The sequence below is a fragment of the Gouania willdenowi genome, chromosome 9 (assembly GCF_900634775.1).
Source record: "Gouania willdenowi chromosome 9, fGouWil2.1, whole genome shotgun sequence".
Lineage (NCBI taxonomy): Eukaryota > Metazoa > Chordata > Actinopteri > Blenniiformes > Gobiesocidae > Gouania > Gouania willdenowi.
This window is the reverse complement of record NC_041052.1, coordinates 30,526,185-30,549,207: the sequence shown is the minus strand read 5'-3', so window position 1 is coordinate 30,549,207 and position 23,023 is coordinate 30,526,185. Positions and strand designations below refer to the sequence as shown.

The 23,023-nt window shown below is 38.4% G+C and overlaps 2 protein-coding genes across 3 annotated transcripts; one reads left to right on the top strand and one right to left on the bottom strand.

Annotated features, from left to right (window-relative positions):
* The first annotated feature begins 7,040 nt into the window (after positions 1 to 7,040).
* On the top strand, positions 7,041 to 12,654 carry LOC114470384 (protein FAM240B). The gene is made up of 3 exons (XM_028458566.1): positions 7,041 to 7,149; positions 8,112 to 8,233; positions 12,538 to 12,654. Exons 2-3 carry the CDS (start codon positions 8,112 to 8,114, stop codon positions 12,626 to 12,628), a joined length of 213 nt encoding a protein of 70 aa, XP_028314367.1. The 5' UTR covers positions 7,041 to 7,149; the 3' UTR covers positions 12,629 to 12,654.
* Positions 12,655 to 13,191: 537 nt separating this feature from the next.
* On the bottom strand, positions 13,192 to 22,586 carry nudt18 (nudix (nucleoside diphosphate linked moiety X)-type motif 18). 2 transcript variants are annotated; one of them, XM_028458564.1, is made up of 7 exons: positions 22,502 to 22,586; positions 20,826 to 20,981; positions 14,938 to 15,048; positions 14,759 to 14,861; positions 14,203 to 14,326; positions 14,001 to 14,125; positions 13,192 to 13,879 (listed from the first exon to the last, which is right to left on the bottom strand). In XM_028458564.1, exons 2-7 carry the CDS (start codon positions 20,979 to 20,981, stop codon positions 13,497 to 13,499), a joined length of 1,002 nt encoding a protein of 333 aa, XP_028314365.1. In that variant the 5' UTR covers positions 22,502 to 22,586; the 3' UTR covers positions 13,192 to 13,496. The 2 variants fall into 2 exon arrangements, with proteins under 2 accessions (XP_028314365.1, XP_028314366.1); XM_028458565.1 differs by lacking the exon at positions 14,938 to 15,048.
* Positions 22,587 to 23,023: the final 437 nt, after the last annotated feature.

The following is a 23,023-nucleotide window of genomic DNA, read 5'->3' as shown; positions in this document are numbered from 1 at the left end:
TGTGGCACATCCTGCTGCTCTTTAGGAAGATAAACTCTCTGTCACATTTTACAACGTATTTACATGAGTTCTTTGTTTTTTTCATTTTTCTTTGTCTTCATTCATCATCTGTTTTCTGAGTTGTTTCCAGGTTTGTTGCCGCTGTCAGCACTAATCTCGCGAGAACTGCCACTCAGGCCATTTCAGGTGGTAGTTCTTGTGAGGCTAATGATGGCGTTCAGTTTAGTAAGGCATCTTTTTATTATTATTGCATTAAAATACGGGATCTTTACTGGAAAATACTAATACAAGAAGATGGTGGGAAAGAGGGGTAAAATACGGGAGTTTCCCGGTTAAAACGGGATACTTGACAGGTATCAGTTCGGGCTGTTCAAGGGGCTCAAACGGAGGACTGCAGAGTACCTGTAATACAATCAGCAGATCCCAGGAGGGTGCCCTACTGTGTGAATGTTTTTTTTTTTGCTGTGCCCCCTTCAGGAAGCGAGTAACCAACATCATTAACCCAATAGTCTGATTCCCCATCTTTGCCCTGTGGGCCGAGATGGCTGCCACATAGACTTTCAGGGTTGAGTCCGAGCAGTTTTGGTCAAGTAACACTTGCAGGAATCGCAGTATAATTGGCACTGAGCACTGTTCTGGTGCCTCCCCCTGTTGATTACACCACTGTATGAACAGTTTCTACCGATATGCATACTGTAATCTAGTGAAAGCTGCTCTAGAATTTAAAATGGTTTCAACGACAAAGTCGTCACATTCCCCTAGAAGTGGCTCTGGCACTTCAAAGACCAAACTCATAATTGCAGGCGGTCCGGATTCGGATGCCAAATGCGGCCGACAAGTTGGGAAAGGAGGTCTCGCCTCCTTGGGAGTCTCCATGGGTCCCCGTCTAGGAGCCTGTGTAGGACTGGAAACCATGGCTTCCCTGGCCAGTTTGGGGCCACCAATAGGAGACTATGATTGCCTTGTTGTACTCTCTGTAGCACTGCAAATAACATCGGCATCAGTGAAAAGGCATCGAGTAGACCCTTTGACCAAGGATGGGCTACATATCTTGACCAAGTGGGCTCATTGTCTCCTGCCAGGAGAACCACAGAGGACAATGTGTTGATGCTTGTGAGGTAAACAGATCCGCCTGGGTACTGCCATAACTCCTCCAAATCATCGCCACCTCTGGGTTGAGTCTCCACTCCCCTGGCGGTGGTTTTTGGCGGGACAAGAAGTCTGACACTTCGTTCTGGATACCTGAAAGCTGCACCGCCCTAAGGCTTGCAAAATTAGTGAATGCCCATTGAAGGAGCAGCTGAGCAACGCACAGCGCCTTACTGGATCTCGTGCCCCCCTTGTGTTTTATGTGGTAAACTACTAAAGTGTTGTTTGAGGGCACCGGTATATGCCTGTGTTTCAGGAAGGGCAGAAAGTGTGTCAAGGACAGAAGTATTGCCTGTAGCTCTAGGACATTTATGTGCTCCCTCCTCTCCTGAAGGCTCCAGGCCCCTCTTATTGCCCAATATTGCCACACAGCTCCCCACCCCAGGAGTGAGGCATCTGTAGTAACCGCCTCACGACGGGAAGGAACCAAGCCCATCGACATGTCTAATCCAGCCTTCAACCTTCAAATTGGCCACCTTTCCATGCTGGGGCGCTTGTTGCTTCAGCAGGACACCATTTTGCCGGGGTCTTGGTGATGCCTGACAGAGGCAGTGCATCACCACGACCCTCCAATTCTGCCAGCCTGGCAGTTTTCAAGGCTGCAGGCATGTAGCTGCAGTAGTGTCCTTTAAGCCCGCCCTCAGATACTCCACCCCAAGGCACGAGGGGCATTCAGTGTTGACATTGGGGCCATGCAAGTACCGCAAGCATGGAACTCAAGCATTTTCTGTCAGTTCCTCCTTTTTTTTCTTCCTTTTTTTCTCTTCTTAATATTCATTTTATTATTTATTTATTTATTACTCTTGCTTTGACATACTGGCATGTAAGTGGGGCAAGGACACACCCACTGACAATATTCAACCAATCTCTGATTAAGGCAAAGAGCGAAAAAACTTCAGCTCTGTGGAAGACTAGTATCTGGAGCTATGGGGGAAAACACCCCCGCTCCTCCACTCAAAGGCCCCCCAGATTTAAACAATAACATTGTATCCTTTAAAACAAGCAGCACATATTTGTTTTGTCACCAATAAACAATACCAACTTAAATGCCAGGAGAAAAAACTAAACAAACAAACAACAAAACTCCAGCTGCTTGTGGAATATTTACCCACCAATAAGATTAACTCAACAATAACATTAATACTATATTATCATATAACAGTATTGTGTGGTTAAATTGGCAAATATAAGCATAAAATATGGTGAAAAGAGGTTTAAAAAAGTGACAATAATGGGTCAATATCTGTGATGGGAAAAGTGGTGGAAATAGTTTTAGTGCTGAAAATGTCATGAATGGGGAAAAATGTACAGAAAAGGCCTTGAAATGTGATGGAGAAGTGGCAGAAATGGGAGTGATAAAAATAGGGGTCCTGACCCCAAGGTTGAGAACTCCTTCTCTGATAAATATTTAGGTCTTAACTCCTTATTATGTTAATTGTTTTAAAATAATGTATACTGTTTGGAGAAAGTTTCACAACATCAAAAACATTTTTGGAAAGTTAATTGAGGATTAGTTGAAAGTGAAATTAGAAAGAATAATGAAGGCTGTTTGACGTTGGATGACTTTTAAGTAATCCCAAAATTTTATATCCAATTATATTAAATATTGATTTTCAGAATAAAAAGTTAATTGTTATGATCATGGTTGTATGTGGTTTGTTGTGTTTTCACAGTTTGTTGTAAGTTTATATTTCTGATATTATTAAGTTAAATAATAAATAAACTGCGCCTCCCTCCAGTGGTCAGAAATGGTATTACACTGTAGTGTAATAGTGTAATACTGGTCACTTCAGGAGCCACCATCACCTCTTAAGAGTGAGACGTGACTCAAATCAAGAAAAGAAGAAAAAAAAAATTTAAACGCTCTAATTTATATACACAGTATGTAAATAATATGTAATAATATTGTAATAATAATATGTAAAAAATAATGTTGTCTTTTGGAGCACTGCTTATTTATTCCTCTGTAAGCAGCTTTAAAACCAGTGACAAATAAAAACCTTTGTATGTTATGGAGCACCGATTGTAAAGTTGTGCATGCTAAAATAAACAAATACTTTTTGCAACATTTAGCAGCAAACCACGTTTAAAAATACGTATGTGAATTTTTTATGTTACTTTTGACCAGATTTACAGCGATATTTGTGAAATTTGTGATATTTGCTTTTCTTGTAAAAACATGTCAATGTTAAATCCAAATGTTAAATCTAAACTTTTAATACTTAAATTGTAGATTTAGATTTAAATGTAACATTTAGATTTAGGGCCATTTTCAGTGGACGGAATTTTGGTGCATCACTAGTGCTCAGCCATTTCCGTGGGAGCTCGTACCCCAAAGCATCACTAGTCACATGTCTGCTGGGTTTGTGAAGTCCTTGCCCTCTAGAATCTGATTCTTGAGAAAATGAAGTTTTCACTCAAAGGCTCAGTCAAATCATTTTATTCCACCTTAGATTCCTTTTTGAGATTTATTTATTTATTTATTTATTTATTTATTTATTTATCTTATTTTAATTATTTATTTATCTTATTTTATTTATTTTATTTTATTTATTTATTTATTTATTTATTTATTTATTTATTTATTTATTTATTTATTTTATTTATTTATTTATTTATTTGATAGGGACAATGCACATGAATGAAGATCTGCACTGAAACAACAAAACAGATGTAAACATGCCTGATTATAGCCACAGGGCAAATTTACACCTAGTCCCTAGGCAGAAGACAGAAATACAGAAAATACAACAAACAATGTAACAGAAATGAATAATTACAAGAAGAGTCACTTAATGCTCACAATTCTGGTTTGCTTTAAGCCACACTTTGAGTTTGGTTTTAAATATAGCAAATGTGGGACAGTCCCTAACAGTGAGGGGGAGACTGTTCCATAACGTACAGGCATTCATTGACAGAGCATTTTGTCCAAAGGCAGTTCTTCAGAAAAGCACCTCAGTCACCTCTGGACCCTCGTGTCCTAGCAACACTGTAAGTCTTTGGTTTAAAGAAGTCCGACAGGGGAGGTGGGGCTAATCCATTTAACACCTTGTAAAGATATTTAAAATGTTTTAAATTCTCTAGGCTCAAAAGATTGTTTTTTTGTAAAATATTGAAAATATGGAGGGACATTCGCTTTTCAAAGACTTTTAAGGCATTTTTATAGAGTGATTCTATTGATATGAGTGTGTTCACAGTTCAGGACCAACTTGTAAAACAATATTCAATATGTGATAAAACCATAGAATGTAAAAACACTTTAGCAGCCCCAAATGGTATGAATTGACAAATTTGTTTAGAATTTTGTACATTCAATTTGACTGTATTCGATATTCTTTTTACATGTTTTTTAAAACTTAATGTGGAGTCAAGGGTCACACCAAGGTACTGAAATTCCAAGACAATTTCTAATTCTTCTCCTCTTAAAAATACACCAGATTGTTTTATGTCATGAGACTGTTTAGTGAACATCATACAAACTGTTTTTTTGCATTGAGTAGCAGGCAGGATTTATTGGTGCGGAACCCAAATTGCATAGGATGCAAGGGGGAGTGGCTTATATTTAGATGTTAATTTATAATCTTAGCAACCCACCTCTCAGCAACCTTAGAGACCACAGGAAGGAAACTGATTGGTCAGTAGTTGGCTACATTTAAAGATTGGGGTGACTAAGGCCATTTTCCAGGAGGATGGAACAATTCTCTGCTTGAATGATAAATTGATCATATACAATATGTTATTAGAGTAATTAAGGAGTCTTTACATAATTTCAGATAATGTGTATCTAGCACATAAGAATCCTTTGCTTTTGAATTCTTAAGTGATCCAAAGATGTTGTCTATCTCCAGCGCTGTTATTTTACGCAATTTGAGCAAAGGATGGGAAGGATTAATGAGTCTAGTCATTATACAAACACCAGTTATCTCCCTAACAGAATTACAAAAGTATCAGTTAATTCATTTGATAGAGAATTTGGGTTTTTTACTACAGTGCTGTTAATTTTGAGTTCAAAGTCTTCAAATGATTCCTTTTCTGTCTACCAAGTAAGTTGTTTAGATTTTGCCAGATCCTTTTGCCATTTCCCTTGGCATCAGTGATATTCATGAAGAATTTTGCTTTTCCCTTTCGTAGTGACTTTATTTCTTAAGGATGTGATTTTTTTGAATCTTCCTCCTCGATTGGAGGATGATTAGACATGAGTTAACATAGGTAGATATTAAAAAATAATAATAACACATTTTTTTAAATCAAATTTTATTTATTATTATTATTATTATTGTTTTTTCTTCTTTTTGTTCATTTTATTTTGTTTTCTCTTTTCCTTGGCCTAGCTGGGTGGGACGGGATGGGTGGGGTGTGGGCTTGTTTGCATTCAGATGTGCCCCTTGTAAAACTGTCTCCTTTGTGATACCTGACTTCTTGCATTCTCTATGTCTGTTTACTGTTAAAAAAGTTCAATAAAGAAAAAAATCTTGTGACACTGAGGAGAACTTTGTATGCAATAGAACCAAGAACCGTACTGTAACAGGACTAAACATTATTACTAAGGTGGAAACTAAGAACAAGTCTTACACTAAGCTAAGTTTCAAAGTACAAGTGTTCATTATAGAACTCAATCAATAGCATATGACGAGCAAAAAATGTATCATTTTACAAAAAGTTATTTCCTGTTATTTGATCAACTGACACCATACAATCCTAATTTATTTCAATGTGTCATTCATGATATTCCACTGTGTAATTTTCTGTTCTACTGATTGTTCTGACTAATTGTTCAATACATTTTTTTTTAAAAAGAAAAAAAAAATGGAGAAATTGTGCCTCCCCACATCTTGAGTGGTTAGAAACTGTCTGACAGCAGAATAAATGCTTACTTTCAAAATAAATGTAAAAGCCTTTGATACCGTGAACCATGAGATGCTTTTAAATGTAACATTTCAGCTGAGACAATTTGCTTTGTTTGTCAGAATCAATGATCACAAGAAAAATATACCACAATGTCTAGCCTTTACTATTTACCTTCTACGTTATTGAGCTGCAATCATGTTAACTGCAGATGATACAGTGATTTATATGTGAGAAGGCAGCAGCTCATGGTATTTACCTACGTGTCCTACAGTAGAACAGTCTGAGGTCAAACAAACAACAAACAAACTAACTGTGATAAATAATGAAACATGGCACCACTGTTTCATTATTAAGAAATTTAAGTTACTACTAAACTGTACGTCCGATGGTGCAATGTGATTTGTCCCTGTCAAATAAACAAATAATAAATAAATGAATTTTTTTTGTTTTTCTTCATTGTTTCATGTGGATTTAATACAAAAAAACAACCATCAAAGTTTTTTGGTATCGCATTATTAATCTCTATCTTCATATTTTCATTAAAAACAGATGTAGTACCAACCAACATTTGGGGAGTTTTTATAACACGATGAGAAAACTACATTAACATACATATTTTTTGCTTAATACTGGATTATTTATTACTTCATAGTGAATGTAGAAACTGACAAATTAATAAACTTATTTGATGATATGAATGTAAAAAAAATGATGTAATAATGGGATTGTTTTGATTTTTTTTTTTAAATCACTTTTAACATTTTCAATAAGTTCATTTTCAGATCAGATTCATTTTTACAGAATTCAAACTTTACTTAAGATGTAAATAATTATGTTTTTTATGTCTGTGGGAGGAAGATAGAGCACCAGGAGAACATGCAAACTCCACAGGAGAGGTCCTGAGTGCAGTTAGGGAATCAATCACTTGAAAACCGGACGATAATTAAAAACGTGTGCGTCAAACTAACAAAATCTGAGCTGTTCCACAAAGACTGTGTGTGTGTGTGTGTGTGTGTGTGTGTGTGTGTGTGTGTGTGTGTATCATTGCACATTCTGGGAGTCGTTTGAAATATCAGACTAGTGTTTTACACACACACACACACACACACACACACAGTGTTGGTGCTTGTTGTCGGACTCTCGGCTCCAAAGGTTTGTCTTCTGATTTTCATTGTTTATTTGTTTTGTGTCTTTATTTTGTGTTGTTTTTAAATTGGTTTGATGATTTTTATATTTTTTCATTGAGTGGTTTTGTTTTGTTTTTTGATGGATTTTCTAGTTTGAATGAGTTTATTATGAGTTTAAATAATTGTTCTAAATTGTTTTTAATGTTTGTTCTTAAAGGTTTTAATGGTTGTTCTCAGGGTTGGGGTCAATTGCATTTATCATTTACAATTAAGTTTTCAATTACCCATGTTCAAATACAATTCAATTACGATTACAGTGACCAGCTTTTTTTCTATTTACAATTGAATTACAGTTATTATTTTCCCCCTGAAAATCAATTACAATTACATTCTCAATTGAAATTAATTGCAATTACTGAGCCTGAAATAAATAACCTAGTAAAAGTTAACCTTCCTCTTGTGTTAGCATCTCTAGTGATAACAGGTCAGCTGTAAAATACACTAAAAACAAATATCTAACATTTCATTTCTTTCTTATCTATTGGTTACATCGTTAGGCTTCCTAATCAATGAAAATAGGTTTTAATATTTTTGCTGTGGGCGTCTGAGCTTCTTTTCTGTCAGTAAAACCCTAGATGCATTTATTTTTTAAATGGTTAAATATGGGAAAGCTTGATATGAAACATATTTTAATAAATGTTAACTATATATGTGTAGAGCTGTACATAGAACTGTGACATGGTTCCCCATTTTTGTGTTAACTTGTATTTCACAATTTATATAGAATGTATATGTAATTACAAAGTCAATTATCTAAACTCGATTAAAATTCAATTACAATTACGACAGTAACAGATTTTTAAAAGTACAATTACAATTATAATTATGCCTTATTTATAATTAATTATCAACTACAATTATAATTCAACCGCAACCCTGGTTGTTCTTTGTGTTTTTAATGTTCTTTTATTTTGTTGGTGGATTCAGATGAACGTGGCCAAGATTCACGACCGTCTGTACATCAAGACGTTTTGGGAGAAAAGGATTGAGTCTCAGAGTGAGCAGAAAGTGAATGAAGATCAGAGGAGGAGCAGGAGCGCTCTGAGCAGGTGTGTGTGTGTGTGGGCGGGGCTAATGTCTGAGATGCTGATGCTTCACTCTGTGGTCGTGCACATTAACACGTCTAAAAACAGAGCAGCTCACAGGGACGATTGCAGCTTCTCACGTCAGTGATGATAACAGTGACAACATCTGCTTTAGTGATGCACATCTGTGTCCAAACACGCCTTTAAACAGCGAGGGAGGGTCACCAGGAGCTGAGGACGTACTTTATTAAAACCTACAGAGCTTAGTTCAGTGATGACACATGTTTAATATGTGAGAGCGTCTGTGATAATGTCGAGGATAAATGTGTATCTGTAGCTGTGCTCCGACCTCTAATTAAAGCTTCTCTGCTGCCTTCGCGCCGGAGATAACTCTGATCCGTCCTGACTGCGACCTCGGAGAACTTTTAATACCCTGCTCTCCATTATCTGCACCCCTAATCCTCCTGCAGTCCCCGCATGTAGCCTCTAATCCCTCGCTATGCGTTAGCACCGCTGCTAAATGTGGAAACATGCTGGGCTCACGGTGATGAGTGATGGCCGACAGCAGCTTTGCACCCTGCTAGCAGCTAGCATCACAGCTAACAGCTGCTCACTGCCCACAGGAGGAAGTCATATCAGTCACTAATTAGTCCTGGAGCAGGATTTCTCATTGAACTATAGATAGTAATGATGATGTTCGCAAACGTTCCAAAGATGACGACAACATGTGACCCGTCATACTTTACCAGTTACTTATTTGCTCACTGATCTAGTTACTTATTTACTCATTTACTAAGTAATTATTTAAGTTAATTATTAAATTGCTAACCTTTCTTATTTATTAATTTATCACTACATTACCTACCCAGCTACTCGGTCACATTGACTGACATCATGTGACAGTCAGACAGCCTGTGATTGGTCAGTGGTAACAACGTCAACATGTAACAGACACAACATAAATTATTACCACCGCCAAGAGCGATGTGATGATGTCAGAATTCAATGCTATGCTAATGCTAAGCTAATGCAGTGCGACGCAGGCCAAGCAATAAGATTATGTTTTACCCTCCGTTTATCTGTCAGTTAGTGAGATAACTTGAAACGTTATGAATGGATTTGGGTGAAATTTTCACGAAAATTGGTAAATGGGACAAGGGACAGGTGATACAACTTTGGTGATGTTCTGGCAACCACATATATATCCCATCATCTTCCCATCCACACTGTGGAACTGCTGTTAACAGTTTTAGAACAGTTATTCTCAACTGGTGGGTCGGGACTAGGGATGTAACGATTCACGCAACTCCCGATACGATTCGATTCACCATACTGGGTTCACGATGCGATTCTCTCACGATTTATTTTACAAAATGGGACTGTAGACAAATTTTTTTTTTGGGAAAAAAAACTAGAAAATGCTGTACTATTTTCCTTTTATTTTTCATTGTCAAAATAATTCCTTGATAAACTATTCAAAACAATGCAATTTAACTAAAAATAAATCTTGAATGAAATAAATAAAGGAATAATACAAATGAAAATGAAGCCTATTAATTTAAATTCTGGTTCTATAATAAACAATGCAAAACTGCATAATAGTTCTTTTTCTTTTAAAAGTGCAACTGAAAATGTATTTTGTGCCTTAACAATTGGACCTTAAAAAAAAAACAAAAACCGATTGCACTGATTTACGTCATATTTGTTTGGACCAGCAGAGGGCGCTGGTAACACAGTGGTTGGTTGGCATGCAGATATCTTGCAGTGAAGAAGAGATGCTATGCTAGCAGACAGAGCTAATAGAAAAACGTGACTTTTACAGATATTCAAGTAATATTACAGATATTCTGTCGGTGCTAAAGGGGTAATGAATCATTTCTTAACATATTTAAGAGTAGAAGGCAGCCAGAAAGAAAGTATTAGCAGACTCCGCCCGCCGCCTACACTTGTGGATAGCGCCCTCTGATGGTTAAAAAAGTACTGCGATTCAATTTTCAGAAAATCGATATCAACCGAGATACCTATGAATCGATTTTTAACTGCCTTACGATTAATCGTTACATCCCTAGTCGCGGTCTTGTACTGGGTGGGTCGCGGACAGCTGGTCAAAAATAAATAAATACTTAATATCTCTCATGTTGGACTTGTCTTTTATTTTGAAATAAACTTTTCTTTTGACAGGCATGCTGTGAAATGTATGTTACACAGGAAAATATATAGATTTATGTTTTAAAAAAGATTATATACATGTGTTTTCAACAGCTATTTTAGAAAGAATTCATTTGGTTGGTTGAATTCTAAAAAAAAACTGGGTCACGATTTAATGGCCGTGGTAAAATGTGGGTCCCAAGGTGAGACCAGTTGAGAACCACTGTTTTAGAACACTGATGTCATCAACAGTGATGTCATCAGTGTCACTCCATTAGAATATTCTAACTGATGATGTCATCAGCAGTGTCAGAATTTTATGCTATGTTAATGCTAAGCTAATGCAGAGTAACGCAAGCCAGCACCTGCATCACTCGCCATTTCTTCCTCCTTACTGCTCTGTGCTTATGTTTTACTCTCCGTTTATCTGTCAGTTAGCAAAATAACTTAAAAAGGTATGAACGGATTTGGATGAAATTTGCAGAAAAATTGATAAATAGACAAGGAGCAGGTGATTACATTTTGGTGATGTTCTGGTCACCAAAATAAATATATAAATCCCATTCATTTTCCCATCCACACTGTGGAACTTGTGAAGATGTCATAAGTTCTCTCGGAGTCAACAACTCAATGTCGACAGGTAGTCATGGTAACACAGCTCAATGTTGACAGGTAGACATGGTATTCCTGAGTTTACCATGTTACCATGAACGGAGCGTGAGCTTGGTGGAGGTCTGCGCTATCCAAGTGCTTTTCTCGTTATTAATATAATTTGAAAAAAAGCCATACATACATAAACTATAATAAGATGAATGATGAAAAACTACTGAGAACATACAGTGTGTGTGTGTGTGTGTGTGTGTGTGTGTGTGTGTGTGTGTGTGTGTGTGTAACTAAAGCCTCTCTCAGCTGTCCGTGTGTCTTTCCGTCACCTTCCTGTCATGTTTTCCGGATTATTCCATTTATTCTTTTAGATGCTGCAAAACACGTGGCGTGTCAGTGTGTGTGTTAAGTTTTGTGTGTGTATGTGTGATAAGTCCTATGTCAGTGTGTGTGAGTGAAATTGTTTGTTTGTCTGTGTGTGTGTTAAGTTGTGTGTTTGTGTGCAAAGTTGTGCATGTGTGTTAAGTTGTGTCTGTGTGTGTAATGTAAGTCTGTGTGTTTGTGTGCAAAGTTGTGCATCTGTGTGTGCTAAGCTGCGTGTCTTTGTGTGTTGTGTTCATGTGTTAAGTTGTGTGTCTGTGTGTTTTAAGTTGTGTCTAAGTGTTGAGTTATGTGTGTCTTAAAGGGCCCATGTTACGCTAAATGGAGTTTTCTGTACTTTAAACATCATTAAAGTGTTATATGTGCTTCATACACATGCCCAAAGTGTTTTTTTCATTGATTCCCTCTATCATTAATCAGAGGGTGATTTGCTCCTTTCTTAGTACGGGCGAGCCCAAACACCTCGTTCCAATTTAATGACGTGTTCTCACTTTGATGACAAATTTAACGCGGCACTGAGCTGGAGAAGCCGCACCTCCAGGAAGCTCTCTGCCGTGATTGACATGTAAACAGACACACCCACGAAGGTGAGCATTTCAGCGTCCTTCGCGCAGCGCTATGTATGTATTTTCTACAGTCTATGTATGTACCGGTGAACGCCCCGCCCCCACGCTCTGTCTTGTGTTTATAAAGCAGCATGAGCTCGGCTACAGAATGGGTGGGAGGAGGGTGGGCCATCCTCTGGCCCTACGTCACCGTAGGGCCAGAGGAAGAGGAAATCAGTGTCTGTCAAAAGACACGCCCACTCATGAATATGCATAAGAAGGAGGCAAATCAGCCCGTTTGTGTAGAGTTGTTCAGAAAGTGACTTTTCAGAGGCTGAAACTCTGGAAAACAGGCAACTTTGGGAAAATAAACCTCAAATACTATGTTTTTAGGGTTCATAGAACAAATAGAGATGGGTGAAAAATATCATGACATGGGACCTTTAAGTTGTGTGTTTGTTTGTGTGTTAAGCTGTGTATCTTTGTGCGGTGTGTCTGTGTTAAGTTGCGCGTGTGCGTTAAGTTGTGTCTATGTGTTAAGTTGTGTGTCTTGTGTGTGTTAAGTTGTGTCTGTGTGTGTTAAGTTGTGCATCTGTATGTTTGTGTTTGTTGCGTGTGTATTAAATTGTGTGTTTGTGTGCGTGTCCTCAGGCTGAGGAGCGAGTGGCTCGTGCGTTTGGAGAACCGTAATAGTCATATGAAGAACTTCAACGAGACTTTCTACAGGAAGTCTGAGTCATGAGATTACCACCGAAGAAGAGAAACAGAGACACAAGTCCTTCAAAATAAAAGGAATCTTTAACGTTTGTGTCTGATTTATCACAGCACAGGTCACACTGCTACACACTCTGCATCTTCACAGGATAAGTCGGTGTTGTTTTGGTAATAATGCTTAATCAAAGGATTGTGATTGGCTGAAGTCGTAGTATTGTCTGAATGCAGCTAATAGACTCCACCCCTTTTTCAGACACGTAACTGAGCCCTGGCCAATGATGCACCCTGAGTCACATGACCAACACACTGCAGATCAGGGAGGCAGGTCTACCTCACTGTGAGACGGTCCACTTGGGACCTTTCTGTGTGGAGTTTGCATGTTCTCCCCAGCTTCCTCCCACCAACAAAACACACAATGGTTAGTGTCTGTAGATTGTCTGTAGGTTTGAACGAGTGTGTGTATGTGTGTGCTGCTCTGTGATGGACTGGCACCCTGTCCAGGGTATAGCCCCGCCTAACGGCCAATGAGAGCTGGAGATAGACACCAGCAGACCCCGCACCCCTGAGAAGGATCAAACTGATTGGAGGATGCCAGTTTGTATGGTTTATTCAAACATTGACAATCATCAAAATAAAATAAAAAATAAAGTTTGATAAATACAATAAATAAATATTAATAATGTGTTTTCATGGTCATGGGCTTCCTGTACATTTATTTTGAAGAGTTATGATGTAGGTATTCCTACTTCGGTCCACAGGGGGCAGCAGACGTTCATTGTAAGTTTTCCACAAGCTGCTCCTCTCCTTCTGATTGGACTGGAGGTTGCTGGGAGGGAGCAGATCCAAGTGTGGTGTAGCGTGCTGAGGATGATGTCACCTCGTTGTGTGCCATGTGGTCAGTACAGACTGTGGAGCGGCAGCAGTGACGTGTTCTTACTTTTCTGCAGCAGCTTCTCCTTCAGCGCGCCGTTGCACACTTCGTACCAAATGTAGCGTTGGTTCTCCACGGGCGGTGGGTGCCCAGAGGACTGAGGCTCCGCCCTCTGACCGTCCTCGTCGTGCCGCACGTGGTCGGGGACGAGCGACACCAGTGTGTTGAAGCACAGGCCGTCGGTGCGTCCATGAAGCCGCCCGTCGTGCTGCAGGCTGAGCACGCCCTGCGTGTTTACGTCGTGGTCATAATACGACGACGGCAGCGCATCCTGGACCACCAGGTTAGCCGCCCACGTCACAGCGTGGGTCTTCAGGGCCGCCGCAGTGGGAAGGTGGAGCCTCGGAGCTGCAGCAGAGAGAGGCCGTCAGGGGGCGGGGCTAACAACTTGTTAACCTGGCTACTGGTTAACCTTGTTACTGGTTTACCTAATTACTCATTAACCCTGATTACTCATTAACCTGGTTACCTCGGACAAGCAGGACCCAGAGCCGCTCTTCGGGGCCAATAAAAACGAGGACGAGTCTCTGCACCACGTGACGGCAGCTGATGTTGAGCGGCAGCGTGGAGGGATACCACGGATCCTGTCGGTACCTGAAGGAGGCACAAATGCCTGGTTAGATGATATCATATTGAACCAATGAAAGCAGCTCAGCAGTGTGATGTCATACTTGAGTCCACATTCAATTAGCCGCAATATGTCCCGCCCTCTCAGTGTGAGGGCGGAGCTTCTGTCCCACCACGCGGCCTGCAGAGAATCATGATCGGCTTCAGACGGACTCTTCAGATTCCCTCCTGAAACGCAACACACACACACACATTTTATTTCTACATTATTTATTAACATTATTATTATTGTTATTATTATTTTATAATTATTAATATAATAATTATTATTATTCTGATTGGAATCATTCACTTGTTTCCTTTATTTGACTTTAGTTTCACACAGACTGGATTTATTGTTTAGGTATTAGTTTTTTCGGAGCTTTATTTCTCATTTAGATTTTCATTCAGTTTCACTTTTAATTGAAAAAGTGGATTTCTGGTTGTTTAATCTAATCACACACAGGCTCCGCCCATCTTGTTTTAATTTATTTGGGATTGTTTGTTTATCTTACTGTGATTTTGTTTTTCATGGTTTTAGTTTGTTTGCCTTCCTTTGATTTTGTGTTGATTGTTGTTGTTTACTTGTTGAGCTGTGACCGTGTTTGTTTATTTACTAACCTGTGATCTGAGCTAAGAAGATCAAGCGTATCCACTGAGGTCCTTGTTCCTGGATCAGCAACAGCGTGATTGGCTCACATGTAAAACCCGCCTCCTCCTTCACCTGCAGACACAATGACAGGTGAGGGCGGGGCTAAAAGAGGCATGTCAACTTAAACAGGTGACCTCATCAGTCTCACCTCCCTCCTCAGCGCCTCCTCCAGACTCTCTCCCACCTCCACCCTCCCAGCAGGAAGATACCACTGCCTGTAACATTCGGCTTTGGCCTCCTGAACCATCAGCACCTCCTCCTGATTCATTAGATCATTTACAGAGAATCATTAGATTCAATTAGAGCGAAAGACTCATTAGATCATTTACAGAGACTCAATAGATTCAATTAGAGAGAAAGACTCATTAGATCATTTACAGAGACTCAATAGATTCAATTAGAGAGAAAGACTCATTAGATCATTTACAGAGAATCATTAGATTCAATTAGAGCAAAAGACTCATTAGATCATTTACAGAGACTCAATAGATTCAATTAGAGAGAAAGACTCATTAGATCATTTACAGAGACTCAATAGATTCAATTAGAGAGAAAGACTCATTAGATCATTTACAGAGACTCAATAGATTCAATTAGAGAGAAAGACTCATTAGAACATTTACAGAGACTCATTAGATTAAATTAGGGACGAGGGAGAGAGACTCATTAGATCATTTACAGACTTTTTAGATTCAATTACAGACACTCATTCCATTCAATTAGAGAGAAAAACTCACATTTCATTATTATCTATATACCAATCAAAAATATCCCCATCACTATAGCTAACATATATGAGCCCAACACAGATGATCAATCCTTTTTCCATATTTTTTTCAGCAATATCTGTCATGTTCTGTTGGTTAAGTTTAGTTATTCTGTGTCTTTGTTTATTTTGAGTCTTGTCTTGTGTGTTAACTCTTGTCTGTGTTTCAGGGATTCCTGCTTGTGGCTCCACCCCCCAGTGATGTCTGTGTGAGTGCTTGGTGATTGAGTAGCTCCCTCATGTTTGCACCCAGGTGTGGCCCATTCCTAATCAGGCCTCCTCCACTATTTAATGAGTGCTTGGTCACAGTGTGGTTGCTGGTTCGTTGTGTGTGATGTCAGGTTTGTTGTCGCCTTCCTCGTCTCTAGTCTTGTTCCCTGATTCCTTCATGCTGCCTGTTTTGGATTTTAGTTTTGATATGGGATTTTTGAATTAAAAACATGGATTGGTTCCAAGAACGCTACTCTTGCATCCTGCCTCCATCTCTCATTGCATTTGGGTCCACACCCACAACTAACCGTGACAGAACGAACCAGCCACCACACTGTGACCAAGCACTCATTATAATAATAATAATACATTTTATTTAAAAGTGCTTTTAAGACACTCAAGAGTACAGTGATTAAAGAAAATATGAATCAGAAAAAATCTAAAATGACATGAGTGAGTGAGTGGCGTTAAAAGCTGAGTGAAACAGGTGAGTTTTGAGAAGTGATTTGAAAGATGGAAGGTCGTTGCCGTTGCGACTTGGGAGGGAGTGCTTGGCCCTGGGGACAGTGAGGAGGTTTTCATCTGATGAACGGAGGCTGCAGGAGAGAGTGTAGGGGTGGGGCAGGGCTGTGAGGTAGGAGGGGGCCTGATTATGAAGGGCTTTATGAGTGAGGAGGAGGAGTTTCAATTTGATGCCCTGAGGAACGGGGAGCCAGTGGAGGTTTTGGAGGACAGGGGTGATGTGGTCATGGGAGTGGGTGTGTGTGAGCAGGTGGGCAGCTGCATTTTGGATGTATTGCAGTTTATTTAAGAATGTGGAGGTTGTACCAAAGAGGATGCTATTGCAGTAGTCAAGGCAAGATGTGATAAAAGCATGAATGAGAGTTACTTATTTTGTAGTGTGGAATGTTAGAAAAGGCTTGATCAAGTGATGAGAACAATAGTCAGCAACAGTAGGTATGAGAAAAACTGACCCATTTATTATTAACCAATTGGTTACATACATTTTAACCTTCAGCATAATATCTACAGTATTCTACAATTGAACAAAATAAATAAAAAATGAATTGCGAAAAAAATAAAATAAATGAATAATCAGAAATTTAAATCCGATATTCGTTTTCAGGCTGATATCGGACCAATATCCAATATCGGATCAGGACACCCATATCCATTACTCCCAATATCACCGACACAAAATACATCCCATTCTCATTGGTGACCATGCTCCAACAACCACTTTATTGGTTCAAAAACAAACCCCAAAGACACTCCACCAGATGGCACTTTAATACATCGCTGCATCAAGACCCAGACTTTGACAGTGTCACTAGAAGAGAGTCCTAGAGAAAATCAATTATAAATAAGAAAACTTAATTCATAATACAAAGACTTAGACAACAAAACTTACATCATAACAATAAATCAGGAAAATATCTGGCCAATCAAATAGAACATAACAGAGAAAAATCACAATCTCCACCATTCTGGACTCAGCAGGGAAACCCACACCACACACTCTCCTGAAGACATAAATAACATTTACAGAACTTTTTATTCTAAATTGAGTTCATCAGACATCAACCCACAAAAACATATCACCACCTTTCTAAATAACATTAATCTCGGAACAAATAGATCCCCTTGGATCTCCACTAACTTTAAATTAACTCATATCTGCCCTTAACCTTCTGCCTGAACAAAGCCCCTGGTCCAGATGGCTTCCCTACTGTGTTCTACAAACAATTTTTTAGTCAATTCGATCACTTTTCTTTGACAAAATGATGACCGAAATAAAATACAAATCCAAGCTTCCAGCAACAATGAATACAGGAACCATCAAACTTTTATCAAACCAAAGGAAGACCCAACACTTCCATTAAGTTACCAATGTACTTCACACCAAAATGCAGATATCAAAATCATCACAAAGGCACTTAGATTAGAAAAAGTAACCCCATCCAGATCAAACTGTCATAGTCAACTAGTATGCAGAGAAAGCCTTCGACGGAGATACCTGGTCATTTTTATTCAAAACACTATAGATTTGGATTTGGGAAATAATTTATCAACTGGGTTAAAATCCTACACTTCACCTACAGCCAATGTTCTCACTAATGGACACGTCTCACAAAGTTTCACACTGCACAGGGGGACAGGGCAGGGATGGCCACTCTCTCCATCTCTATTTTCTATATTCATTGAAGCATTAGCTGCTGTCATCTGCCAGAACTCCAACATAACAGGAAAAACAATCAGAACACAAGTTTATATGCAGACGAGTAGGCATGCAACAATTCTCAATAATATATTGAATAGGGGTGTGACGATACACTTAGCTCACAAGAACGAGACGAGATTTTAAGAAAACTACGGTGGCCACGTTTACATGGGAACTTTAATTCCTCTTTAAAGCGGAATAAAAGTGAATTCCTCTTTAACCTGACCTTGTAAACACGTAATTCCTAATGGTAATTTAATTCTGAATTAAACTTAATTCTGAATTAGGTGGCTGATTTATTCCGTTTTTAATTCCGAATTAAATAATTAATTTTTCTTGTAAACAATTAACAACACTTAAATCCGCTTTAAGTTAATTCCAGTCATTCTGCGCATGTGCAACTTGCGGCGATGGCGCGCTGGGTGATGACATAATCCAACAAGCCTTAAAAGACATGGATATAATGAATAAAGGGGATGGACAAAGGCATAAACATGCGGACATTAACCCGGAGGAGGAGTAAATTTTAATTTTAATTTGTAAATGCGTCCCTATACTGCTGCACAGGATGGAATATCACCAAGTTTATCATTGTAACGGTTGTTAGAGCTACCATCTTTACCAGGGAACTAATATTTATTCCTGGTTATTGTTTTCCGGAGTTTTACTGGGCTTTATTTACTGGTGATTAAGTCCTACCTCATTTCCGATCCATGAACCAATGTGTGCTATTGTTGAGCTGCTGCTTCAAAACTACAATCAAAATAAAAGTGAAAACAGTTCTCATGTGTGGTGTTCTGTGTTACAGCTAACAATAAAAGGTTTGTTGTGTTTTTTTTCCCGATAGACGTGATACTCAATACAGAGTGCAAATAGTGCAAACAGAGCCTGACCAAGTATGTCATTAACAACATGCAGCGACTACACAGCCATGTTCTTTTAACTGTTAATTAACTTCTTCCACAAATTGAAACTGGAACTAAAATTTCCTCCTCTTCTTCTTTTCCTTCTCCTGCTTTAAGTTCTGGCAGGCTAGACGTAGCAAAGGCACAATACTGTCCCCACAGGTCACAAATAGAAGTTTGGACAGCTCACAAAAAAAAAAAATATATATATATATATATATATATATATATATCTTGCGAGACAGATTTTTAACGTGACGAGAAATCTTGTTGAGTTTAATCTCACGAGATCAAGTGGCAAAACCTTTTATAAAGTGCAAAGACAATAGTAAGTAAGGTATTTCTACAGTAGGTTCTACGCATTGCGTGTCTCTCTTTTGCCTGTGTGCTGAGTGTGCCTGTGAGTCAGCATGCAGGGATGAAGAAACCCCACCAATTGAGTTAATGAGTAGGGTTGGGTACCGAAACGTGGAACCAATAAGGCACCGGTTCCGACGTAAACGGTAGTAACTAGACCAAATAAGAGTTAACATTTCAGTGCCTTATTTCGGCTCCTTATAGCTTAAAAACATATATTGAAATTGTTATTTTTTTATTTACAAAGGCTATTAATGATTATTGACAAATAAAATCATGATAACAAAATTAATCTCCAGTATTCTATAGTTTAATATAATATTGTTTTATTTGATATTATTTAAATGTGTTTGTTTATATTATTTCCACGTTTCTTGTATACGTATATATTATTGAAGGAATTATTGTGTTCAATTTGGCCCTGAAAAAAGTGTATGAAGTTTCATTTTTTTTTTTTAAGTACCGGTGTAAGCACCGTTTAAGCACCGGAACCGTTTAAAAAAATACAGAGTAGGCACTAGTATCGGATGAAACCCAACCGATACCCAACCCTATGAGCCGATCACAAACATGATAAAGTTTGGTGATGATGACAACAATGTTATTAGCTTTTAGCATGGTTAGCAGTGAGGTGCAGCTACGCTTGAGGAAGAAGCGCAGTCTTTAAAGTCAGCTGTGAGGGAACATTTCACTGTTATTGTCCAGTTTAATGACAAGGAAGAGAAAACAGTGAACAAAAAATTGTAAACATTGTTTTACTCGTATCGCCTATTTAAATGGAAACATTTCCAACATGACTTTATATCTGCGGCGCATCACCCAGTGATATCATTGTCTGAAGCAGGGTGATCAACAGGTAACACCATCATCTAAAAAGCAACAGTTGCTCCCAGTGCCTTCATTCAGACGTACTCCACTTGTTCAGAGAAATATAAAAAATAACTAAGGCAGTAGGTGATCTGCAGCTGTTTTGGTGGTTGAAGATGTGGGCTTCAAAATAAATGGCCAGTTAAATCATTTTATTCCTACAAAACCCCGCCTCATCACTAAAAGAAACAATTACACTTATAGATTCACTTTCTGGAATTTCAGATTATCAACTGGAACAAATCATCCAAACTTCCACTCAACACCGGCAGATGCGGCGGTCCATAACCCACCTATCCCCTTATCCCACAATCTCCCTTGTTGTCATCCGTTCATGATAAAAGAAAAACAAAAAGAAAGAAAGACTCATTAGATCATTTACAGAGAATTGTTAGATTCAATTAGAGAGGAAGACTCGATCATTTGTAGATAGAGACTCATTAGATTAAGTTAGAGAAAAAGACTCATTAGATCCATTCACATACAGACACTCATTAGATTAAGTTAGAGAAAAAGACTCATTAGATCTATTCACATACAGACACTCATTAGATTAAGTTAGAGAAAAAGACTCATTAGATCCATTCACACACAGACACTCATTAGATTAAGTTAGAGAAAAAGACTCATTAGATCCATTCACATACAGACACTCATTAGATTAAGTTAGAGACAAAGAGTTGGTTTAAATCTTAAAGACTCTGTAAGACCTTGTCGTTGAAGATGACGGCACAGACGATGTAGGTGACGTTCTTCTTCAGCATGGCCGGCTTGCTCTGCTCCTGACCAATGTCGTAGCTGCTGACCTCTGACCCCTGACCAGTCAGCAGCTGCTCCAGCTGCTCCTCCACCTGCTGCTCCTCCATCTGACCCACAAAACACTTTCATCACAATACAATACAATACAATACAATACAATATGAGTGTATCGTGAGTCTTTCAGTGTGTATTCAGAGTGTGTTTAGTGTGTATTCAGTGTGTATAAGCCTTTTCACACTCTCGCTCTGGTTCAGTTCTTCCTCATTAGGTCAAAGGTCAAGAGGTATAAACTCGCCATGGCTGACGGTGTAGGAAGCGAGTCTGACAGAGATTTTGATTATTTTTGGAGCGATGATCTCTTAAAAAATATTTTGCACAAACGTGGCATCAGTCTCTGAAGCAGAAAGGCCGAGTTAGCTGCTAAAGCTAATGCTGCTAAAGCTAATGCTGGTCTAGCTAATGTTGCACACGAGCTGAAAAATCGGGTTTTGCCTGACGTTTAAACAGTGACCCAGGTTATAGTCACATGTTGTAAACATGAATCGGCTGATCAGTGCTGTTTCACTTAATCAGAATCAGAAAATACTTTATTAAACACTGAGGGGTTTAATAAAATATCATAAGTATAGTATGAACGGCAAAAAGCAGTATATTAAAAAAACAACACTATGATAATTATACACAAATCGTGCAAATAAAATGACCTGTCCATCTTGTGCACTTCCTTCAAATTTGTAAATTTAAATAATATAATAGCTTAATAAAAAATAATCATGGACCTGGTTAATGAATGGTATACCTCATAAATGTACCTTTTCAAATTGAGAACTCATACTGTAATACCTGCCTGGTCCACATCCCTGGTGTCATATAATGGCTAGTTTATATACATGTACAGTACATGTCTGTGATATGGATCAATTGTTAGTCATGAACACATCAAGATTTGACCAAGTCAAGAAATAGGCAATACAATATATTCTGTTCTTCTCTGTGTATTATCACCATCTCACAGTACCACTACCATTAATATGTTTAGTTATAAAAAATATTAGATATAATTTATATTTTTCAATTTTATTAACACATTCAGCTAACTGTAGATTATGCCAAGCACGTTTTCTTTTTTTTTGCGACTCTTCGTCCATTACAAATAAAGGCGCAAATACTCATTGAAAGTTGTTCGTTGAAAGACGGTTTAAGTGAGTGACTGCAGTCTGAGTGTTGTACTTGTGATATAGTAAAGGTCAGATAGAAATCTCAGCACATAGCACAAACAGCGTCGTGTTGACATTTCTATCCCTCCTGACCTATGACCCCCGCTGGGTCGCGCATGCGCACTTCCAGAGTGTGAAAAGCCTTATTCAGAGTGTGTTTTATGTATACAGTGTGTGTTCAGTGTGTATACAGAGTTGTTATAACACAGTCTATCTGTCCCTCTGTCTGTCAGAGTGGCTCACATTACTCACAGCTGTCTGTACGTAAGTGTTTAATTACGTCCTCTCCATTTAATGACATCATCAGAAACACGGTGACGTCACGCAGCGTAATAAACTATTAATTGAAATTAAGTTCGGTATTTGAGAAAAAACGTAACGAACTAAAAAGATTATAAACAAACACTTACCGGGACCTTCTCTGCACTTCAACCTTACAGCGCATGCTCCGTTCACACGTCTGACGTATGCCAAGAATGATGCCGTTCCCTTTTCCGGTATTAAACCGCGCCCTGTCACAATAAAAGGCCAAGCTTGATCAAGGTCTAACGTTCTTAAAACAATAAATAAAACCATATTTTCTGTTTTCAATAAATGTAAAGAAAAACCTTACAGTTGTTGAAAACAGAAAATATGGAATAAATTATAAAATCTCATTTCATTATTGATGCGTGAGTTACAAAATACGTTTGATTTATGATTGATCATTTGATCCATTATCCCCCATAGACAAAATCATCCTGAAAGGGTTGAAAAAAATTATCTCCGTGTCAGTTTCTTGGAGTGAAACTTTGAATAAGAAGAAAGGAAACATTTTACAAAGAAGATGATAAAACTTTTATTCTTTGATCCGATTTCAGCCTCTGATGAAAACTAACTTTTCAGGGATTAAAAAATCTCTTTACCGTCATCACTATAAACACCACACAGAA

Excerpts from the sequence above, each read along its gene's own strand:
- nudt18 (XM_028458564.1), bottom strand. The coding sequence starts at position 20,981 with ATGGAGGAGCAGCAGGTGGAGGAGCAGCTGGAGCAGCTGCTGACTGGT. Across the intron at positions 14,327-14,758 it reads CTTCTTAGCTCAGATCACAG|GAGGGAATCTGAAGAGTCCG; the intron begins GTTAGTAAATAA and ends GTTGCGTTTCAG. Across the intron at positions 14,126-14,202 it reads CTAATTGAATGTGGACTCAA|GTACCGACAGGATCCGTGGT; the intron begins GTATGACATCAC and ends TGCCTCCTTCAG.
- LOC114470384 (XM_028458566.1), top strand. The coding sequence starts at position 8,112 with ATGAACGTGGCCAAGATTCACGACCGTCTGTACATCAAGACGTTTTGG. Across the intron at positions 8,234-12,537 it reads AGCAGGAGCGCTCTGAGCAG|GCTGAGGAGCGAGTGGCTCG; the intron begins GTGTGTGTGTGT and ends GCGTGTCCTCAG.